Below are 9,217 nucleotides of genomic sequence, written 5' to 3'. Positions count from 1 at the left end.
TACAAACAATACATAAATTTGTCATTAGAGCTGATAAAGTCCATAAAGCTCTGTGTTTTACATTCCATCCCATAGAATAAAAGTAAAACAGTTTCTTACAAATAGAGGTTTAAAGAACCAACTCTCCAAAACCCTCAAACGCTAGATTCTTGTACTGCATTATCTGAGGAACATATTTTAAAATGCACAAAGTGGCAAACTTTAAAAATGAGAGAAATAAGCGTCTTTTACATGTAAACAAGGGTGAGAACTCTGAATATCTGCAGGGGCGGTCTTGCTTACCCTACGTTGGGGTGACTGTTTAAACAGAATCGGTGGCACACCTTGCTCCAAAAATGGATACGGTGAAGAGCGAACTGACCCAACCTTTCACTGTGGAGTTTAGAGATCGTTACATAGACACACCTTGTCCAAAATATTTTTGTAGGTTGGGCGTAGCTTACGTCATCTGACTTCAGAGCTCTAATGATTAACGTAAAGAGTGGACAAACTCGGCTTTCATGTATATCTACAAGACAGCAGCTAATAAATTATATTATTATATGCTATTTGTTTTTTTCCGTTAAGTTTACATTGTCAGAATCCTGCAATATTACCCGATACTGAACTCTCGTGCTAATACATATATTGCATTCACGTGCATACAGGAACTACCTTCTATTGTAAACAAACAATGGACACAAACGCCAGCCCTTTCGATTTCTAAACAAATCATGTACACTCGCGTAGTAGGCGCCTTACGTTGTGGTTTTTCAAATTTGTTTCTAAATGAATCAAAGCAGGGTCGTTACAAATAACATACAAGTGACAAGGCATATACTGTCTTCTTTAGCTGGTGATAAGAATGGCAAAAGCTATATACTTACAGTATTACATCCTGAATTTCCTCAAAATGTACGTTTTTAGTTCTGCAAATCCGGATTACGTGAGCCATGTCATAGGTTCTCATTCTTGATTACACATCTCGAAATTGTACTGTAATTTCGAATATAAGTGCAATTACATCCTCCTTACTGCACTCAAAATGAAATAAGCATTAAATTACATAGCGTCTTTTTGATAATTGAAATTGAAAGACTTAATATTGTTCCCACTTTATGATTTCAAACATTCAATGACAGAAACAGAAACACATTGCAGATGTCAACGCGCTTCACCCTCGCTTCTTAAATCCAGTCCATAATCACATAATTTCGTAGAATTGAAAACAATACCAAAATCTATTCATTCCAGATCAATGGAAAAGTTGTTGCAATGCGCATTCATTCATAATATGACTCCAAATTTAAATTTTACCTAGACACGCCATTTTCCTTCGAAAGTTATGTCGAGCGTGCGACTAAGTTCAAATTTTTCTGGGCGGAGGTATGTGCGCAGTAATAATGTTATTGGGTAATGAAGAATCTGCGCTTGTGTATTTGTTTGGAATACGGCATACATTCAGCTACTTTGTTTCTTGTAGTGTATTTTGTTAATATAATTATTCGTTAGGTAGAATAGAAAATAAGCATATAATAAAAAGGTTACTGCATTTGTATGGGAAAATATGAACTCGTTTTGTCGGAAGGATATACTGTACTCCCAAGGTCGTGCAGTATTTCCATTCGAAAAACTCGTCCATATTTTCCCATACAAATGTATTAACTATAATTACCTGGATACCATAAAACGTAGGAGGGATCGCTGTTATATTATTTTGTACAAGACGGGTAGGCAAACATATTGTAGCATTTCGTTACTAATCATTTTCTATTTTATAAACAATTATAAAAATTTCGGTCATAATAATACTCTCCTGGTTATGTGAACCGAGTTCCCGAGGCTGGATGAGAAAATTTCATAGTGAGGATACAAGGCAAATATCACAAATTCAATATACAATGTGTTATCTACAATAGTAGTAGTAGTAGTGTTTCATTACACTGGGCTGCTAGGTGATTCTCATTATAACTGCAATCAAATTCTACTAAACGGTTTTCGTCATATAAACAACTAATTATTCAATAACATTTAATTTAAACATGTAGTTCGATGAGGGAAATGTTTCGAGATGACTATTTCAAGTTCGTATAGGATAGCAATGTGGAATGCTCGGTAAGCACAAGTAATTCATGCTACCAACAAGTCTCGTAAATGCTGTACATTATGACGACTCCTCCCATAAATTGGATAATTACTTAGTTTATAAAATATCTTCCCAGTACCAACTCCCTATATTCAACAAATAATCGCTAACATCTAGCAACGCTATAAACGGAGACGCAAACACAAATATATAAAAAACCTAGGTGTTTTGCAATACCTTGACAGCTACAAAAGAGAGTAAATTTTTCCATTTGTAGACACATTACGTAGATATTAAATATGCAAGTACCATTAAGATGCATTGCTCATAAAATTTGCGCAGAACGATCATGATGTCATAAAATAAACGCTAAAAGAAATTTCGCTGTATCTTCAAATAAATGAAATGTACTGATTTGACCTCCAAGTAAAGTTTTACATATCTTGAACTTATAATGGCTATATATACTGAATCAAATAAAAGATAATGTCGATTAATCCGGTCTCAGAATTTGTCGATAGAAACTTTATTGACGATCAATATTATAGATTGCAATTATTGTCACTGTGGTGATAACAGTTGCAATAGAGAAAATCCAGAACAAAACGAAGTCGAGAGTACAGCAGATTTGTTTCCACGTAATATTAAGCTGCTCGTTTGTTGCTAGTGGTTTTGATTTTGTTCTTTCAGAAGTCGTATCCTCAATCAAATGTGTGTGACCAGAACTCAAATAAACAACATCATCCTGACTATGTGTAGCCGGATGTATTTTGCCACGTCTTCTGCATCGGACAACTTCCACCATCACTTGAAGTTTGATCAGCCATGATGGGATTGGGTCCACCGCAACATCTCTGAAATTCAGACGAATTTGAAACATCGTGAAAATGACGGCCAAAGTGCTAAAAGTGGCCATTATTACCAGGTATACACCGAGGAATGAAATTTCTTCTGAATTCTGTGGCAGTGTTCCCATGACGATGCTCAAAAAGATAACCAGTGCAAGAAATACTGTCACTGCAAACGAAGCTTTTTCTCCAGATTCTGCCGGAAGTACGAATATGCATACGTTCAGAAAAGACAACATTATTACTGGTAGTAAGATATTTAGCAAAAAAAAGAGTGGTTTTCTTTTTAAATTGATCTTAAATACAACCGAAGATGAACCGATATATTCTGCTGTATACACGCTGGTGTCAACAATCGACCACGCTGAATTTGTTTCGTAGTAATCCAGGTCAATTGTATCGTTATCCACCGTAATAACTACGTCATTTTTCAGGTATGCCCAGGTACTGAATCTCAGGTCACAAGTCTGAGTATCAAAAGGAAAGTAGGTAATATCAACATTGCACGCTGACTTCCAAATCTGAAACAAAGATCATGAGGGAATTAAAGAAGATCAAAGTATTTCTTCAGTTTTAATGGACTTTGGTTGTAAAACGCAATGATGGGGCAATTGTAGAACACACGCATGGCACATATGCGGACCCTGGTTAGATCATCGGCTGCAGTACGAGGCTAAAGTGATTTCCCATTAACGATCTTTGAGTGCTTGATATAAAAGTCTTACATGTGTGATCATTTCAAATGGACTTTATGATATCAGTCGAATAATCTCTGTATTTTGCTGGGTACCTTGAATACTGGTTTTTTTATCATACCGCAGTATAGTGTAGTAAACTTACTGTGACATTATGATGCCTCGATCGTTATGCCTTTTGTTTGCATGATGTTATGGCGTCATTTGTAGCGTCACGAGGTTTTATTACATTTATTTCACATATATATTTCAGATTTTTATGAACTGACCGAGCTTTCTACAATCTAATTGGGTATTAACGATCATGTGATACTGATCTAGAGTTTTTTTACAGATCGGTAAATATTTCGGACTACTTTTGGTTCCCTGTTTCCAGAAAATTGTATGTGACGCTTAAACTATACCAACGCCTTAAACCATAATAGTAACAACGCCCACAACTCACCCACCCACCCCTGTGACTTCTAATCAAAATGTACAACCCCCCAGATTAAAACTGAAGTTAAAACAATGCAAGTGCACAGTACTTAAAACACTGAAACACTCACCCCTTTTGTCGAAAAATGCATACAATGTGCTTTACAAGCCAATCTTCTGAAATTATTGCATTTGGTTTCGACACTGTTCTATAGGCTGTTATTAAAGGTTAAGTTTATATGACGAGCATGGGATCTCACTACAAATGGACACGATTTTGCTTTTGAAACATCGAAATGCATTTGCTATAACAGCACATGGGATACACAAGCGCAATGTTAAGAAAAATGAGAAGCCTGGTTTACATAGCAACAACCAATTTTTGTTTTTAAAAAATTACCATAACAAGCTCCTTAAATCACTGGTATGACCCGCTCTTACACTCTACCCTATATTACTATTGGCTTGCGAAGATATTGCTATGTATTCTGTTGCAGTGAAAAAGCTAAGGAAAGAAAAATACCTAAAAGTGAATGCTTTATCGATGACAGAAATTAAGCAAATTGTAATTATAAGGATTAAATGATAATAGTTTCGTATTATCGATGTGTTAATTGCGACCTACTCACTCCCAAAGTTAAGAAAAAGTCCTGTGAATTTATTTACTTCTTGCGTGACTGGGTCAAATTTACACATCGATAAATACCCAACCGATTATCTTAACTTAAATAGCACAGTAGTTACGTGATACATAAGAGATTGTTAAACGTAAAATAACTTTTGTTAAAAAGACTTTACATAAAGTTGAAAGGAATTAAATAAATCAAAGATCCTTGACGGGCAATCGCCAGTCGATGTAAATGATAACACCACAAAATAGCCTGTGAACTACAAAATACTAAAACGAGCGGTTTTTGAACTAAACTTTACTAATTTGGTCGTCGAGCTACACCACGTTCTTCCGACATTCGTTGGTCGGCTCTGAGATCCCCATTTCACCAGTGAAAGTCTTAAAGCCGAGTCTAGACTTGAGACATTTGATTTTTCTACTTCAAGTCGGACTAAAGGAACCGTTAAAAATAAATACTATCACGCAATGATCTGGTTTTTGTTGTACTAATATTTGGTTTAAAGAATACCAATTATCAACAAGTTTCCAACAAAGAATTACGTTCGAGATCAATGCACAATTTTATGTACAAACATTAATGTATATCTAATGGGGAGTAAATACTTGAATAATAACGAGAAATTCAGGGCGATTTCCGGTATCATTTACAGACTAGCATTGGCCCATCATGAATTTGCTCGTAAATCTTTGATAGCGATACCTAAGGTGTAATGTTGGATGTATAGCTTCCTTTCATGTGAGGAAAAAAAACCAAATGATTTAGGACTATATCTCAGTGTGTTGATACAAGCTTTTGAGTTTCCATGACGAATCACTTTACAGATTGATTGTCTTTTCAGATACATCTTACAAAGTGGAAAACTTTTTAAACTTTGCAGGATATATTTAATATGAATGATGAATTTAATAATCTTTTACATTACTAAAAATTAATAATTTTATTTCTCATATTCATTTTACAAATTATGATATAAATATTATGAAATATTTGATTGATGTTATTTGACTTTTTTATAACCGTCAACAGAAATCATACCTGCATGACTGTTGAATGAAGTACATGAATGGCCTGCAATTTGTGTTGTAAAACAGTATTTAGTACCAAAAGTACAGAATTAGGATGACAATTTATTGGCCTCGTGAAAACAGTTTTAACGCATACTATGTTCCACAAATCTAACTGACAATAAGCTGGTAACTGGTTTTTCGTCTATGTCACAAACTCATCTTGATTGTCTATTAGTTTAATATCTTTGTTCTCCGTGGGATCTTTTGTTGAAAGTTCCGAAAACGAACATTAGGGAAACAGTGAATCGGTAGACCAATGTATCGGGACCGGAAGCGACTTAGTGACCTGGCAACTACATATATATCATGTAACCTTTGTAATCCGAAATATTTGAAATTAATCGGACATATCTTTAAAACTGCTGATTGGACTTGAAGAAAAGTTTGGTGTATATTTCCATCCAAAACAGAATATATAGGCTGATTCCCACGTGTTTAGTATTATGTACATTGCGTAAAATGGTCATAAATATGTGTAGAATTAGAGTATGCGAGACTTGATTTTATTGTTTAATTGCCTAGCGAAATGAAATACTTTACACAACAGCGGCATGCAATCACATGAATAATGTTGTCATGGCTGCCGTGACGAGCTACTATACTTATGTTCTCACCATCGAATTTGTTCACCACAATCCTAAAAGCGTTACACGCCTTCTTCACCATTAGTGCTGTGATAGTTGTAAGTTATACCTGCCTATATTGTTTTCTAAAAGGTACATTACTAGCAAAGCACCTAAACGAAATTTCAGCAAGAAATATTTCTTTTATTAAAGCACAGAAGTCCTAATGGCTTAGCTAATAATGCTCACAGAACATTGGAAACAAATGACTTTTATTGTTGATGCGTGGGATTGCGAAACTGAGAGCTGATAAATATCGAAGAAGCATGGTACTTCACAAACACGATAATATCTGTTTGTTATGTATAATATTATTGTTCTCTTGGAATTTACGGTAACAGTGAATCAGTAGACCAATGTATCGGGACCGGATGCGATTTAGTGACGTCGCAATTATGTATGTCATATAACTTTTAAGGCCCAACCAATGAAAATATCTTTAATACTGGTTCTTGGATTTGAAGGAATGTGTGGTATATATCAACATAGAATAGAAAAGCTGATTCTCACATCATCAGAGCTATGTACTGTGAGCCAAAACATCACAAGTATGTTTTGAATTAAAGTCTACGAGACATGCTTTTATTGTTTAATTACTTACAAAACGAAATACTTTACACAATTGCTTCATGCAATGGCAGGAATAATGGCGTCATGGCTGCTGTGACGAGTTACCATACTTTTGTTCTTGCCATCTAATTTGTTCACCACAATCCCAAATAAGTTACACGTCTTTCCTTGCCATTAGCTCCGCAAGTGTTACACATTTTACTTACTCATATTGTTCCCTAAAAAGTACATTACTAACAACGCACCACTAAAATATTTTAGCATAAAACGTTTCTCACCTTAGTTTTTTCTGTTATGTTTGAAAGAAATTTTTCTTTAATTAAAGCACATAACTCCCGATAGCATAGACAGTAATGCTCACGGAACATTTGAAGCAAATGACTTTTATTTTAGTTGCCTGAGGATAGCAAAAAATCGATCGGTTAAATATCGAGGGAGCAAAGTACTTCTCAAACACGATAATATCTGGTCAAATTTTTATAAAAATAAATACCTACCCCATAAGGATACCAATTCACATAACCATCACTATGTACATAAATATATAAGTCCTTGCTGCCGAGCCCTTTCAATTCGGACATGCTATTTCGCAGATCTATATCCGGTTTCCACACGCTGTCCTGGGAAACAAATGTTTTATTAGTGTTGTTATAATCCAATGGGTTCCAAATTAGATTACAATCGTTCCAGACAATATCAACGTAACCAGATGTGGTCAGTATTTCCTTTTGGGTGTCAAAGTCTATTATTCCTGTTAGGGAAAAACGTATAGTAACATTGGTTGCCTCGGTTTGATTACAAGTAGGTCTAACAAGCTTGTTATAGGCATCCGTATTGAAAAGTTTCTTCAAAAGATCCTTTGCATCATCCAATGTTTGAGTATTGGTTTTACGTATGTACATCACTAGTATGAATGACATCAACAATAGTTTCTGAGGCGCCATATTATCTGGGATGAACTGACTAGCGATCACGAATGCTTGCACATCATAAAATCAATGATACTTTTCAAAACCAATCAGACGGGAAAAAAATCTGTATTTGGAACAATGTTTCAAGGTCCAGACATTAAATTGGCTTTAAATTTATCTTTTCCCACTTGTTTCAAACTATTTTGACAGTTAAATTCATTTACGTTTTTTTAAAAGAAAATTGCATTTTGATAAGTTATCCGGGCTCAGATCTATTTATGTGCGTAAGGCCCTTTTCAAGGTAAAACAATTTCCACACACGCGGCTACCGATACAAGGTCTGATATTACTTCTGAGTGCCTTTTACTCGTGGTTTAGGGATATAGACATATATTAATCATCACCATAACAATGACCCCTATTAATCAAATCAAACAAAAGGTAACCGTCCTGCACTGTCGCCTTGTTTCCCATTGAGAATCTCAGTGTTGCAATTCATTGTGTACTATACACACAGCAATTGCTCTGTGACCTTACAGAAAAATCAATATTTTCATATTTCATATTCAGCTCAGTTTTGTCGGCATGAGGCTAGGGTTTGAAGAGCTTTGTTATTAAGTTAGAAATGTATATTTATGGAGACAGTTTTCAGTGAATGGGTTTCATTCCTGAAAAAAAAGAATCTTTAAACCACACTTATCTGCTTGAAAACTGGCTTTGCAAAACCCAGAGTGTAAATATGGTACATGGGGCATAATTACTTCATTGAAACTTAAATACGAATTCCAATTACATCACTGAGATTTAGATATGGTACAGGTGGCATAGTTACATTATTAAAATTTTGCCATGTTAGTCAAACCAAAAAAAGTTAATTAGACCTTGCAAACGTTTTACATTGTTTAGATTAACTTCATGCTAGTTAAAGTTTCACAATTTAAAACAAATTCAGGCTTTTAGCTTCGTTCCAATTGTCTGTGCTCCACTAGTTTCTACAAAATGGGGTCAGACCTGTAGTTGTATTTTTCTATATTTAACAGCTTCCGAATGCTCCGATAGAACATGGACTAAGCTGACCATTTTACGGGCGATTTCAAACTAAAGTCGCAGACCCTGCCCTTCTTGACCATAATAGGAATCTAGATTTTGGATCAACACTGTACGCAGTTGGTTTAGTAGTATATCAGGGTAAAGATGATGCATTCCCAGATCACCGTATCAGTTATAGGTAATGGTCAAATGATTAAATCTCAGTCACTATTTCTTTATGTTATAATTAATTGTACCTATTTACCGCAAACGCAACGTAGACATAATAATCACGTTTCTGTGTTTTATTACTTTTGTTATGTTTTCGTTTGTGTAATTGTTCTTTTGTGGCTTTATGCC

At 35.0% G+C, this 9,217-nt stretch overlaps 1 protein-coding gene across 1 annotated transcript; it reads right to left on the bottom strand.

The window, feature by feature from the left end:
* Positions 1 to 6: 6 nt before the first annotated feature.
* LOC149806826 (neuronal acetylcholine receptor subunit alpha-6-like) lies at positions 7 to 8,137 on the bottom strand. The gene is made up of 2 exons (XM_089979616.1): positions 7,415 to 8,137; positions 7 to 3,434 (listed from the first exon to the last, which is right to left on the bottom strand). The coding sequence occupies exons 1-2, from the start codon at positions 7,859 to 7,861 to the stop codon at positions 2,592 to 2,594; spliced, it is 1,290 nt and encodes a 429-aa protein (XP_089835742.1). The 5' UTR covers positions 7,862 to 8,137; the 3' UTR covers positions 7 to 2,591.
* Positions 8,138 to 9,217: the final 1,080 nt, after the last annotated feature.

This window comes from Sinohyriopsis cumingii, chromosome 1 (assembly GCF_028554795.1).
Source record: "Sinohyriopsis cumingii isolate HCF-2022 chromosome 1, ASM2855479v2, whole genome shotgun sequence".
In the NCBI taxonomy this organism is placed as follows: domain Eukaryota; kingdom Metazoa; phylum Mollusca; class Bivalvia; order Unionida; family Unionidae; genus Sinohyriopsis; species Sinohyriopsis cumingii.
Note: the sequence above shows the minus strand (reverse complement) of the source record. Positions and strands in the feature narration are given on the sequence as shown.

Coding starts and splice junctions, on each gene's coding strand:
- LOC149806826 (XM_089979616.1), bottom strand. CDS start 7,861: ATGGCGCCTCAGAAACTATTGTTGATGTCATTCATACTAGTGATGTAC. Junction 3,435..7,414: donor TGAATTGGTATCCTTATGGG/GTAGGTATTTAT, acceptor TCTTTGTTTCAG/ATTTGGAAGTCAGCGTGCAA.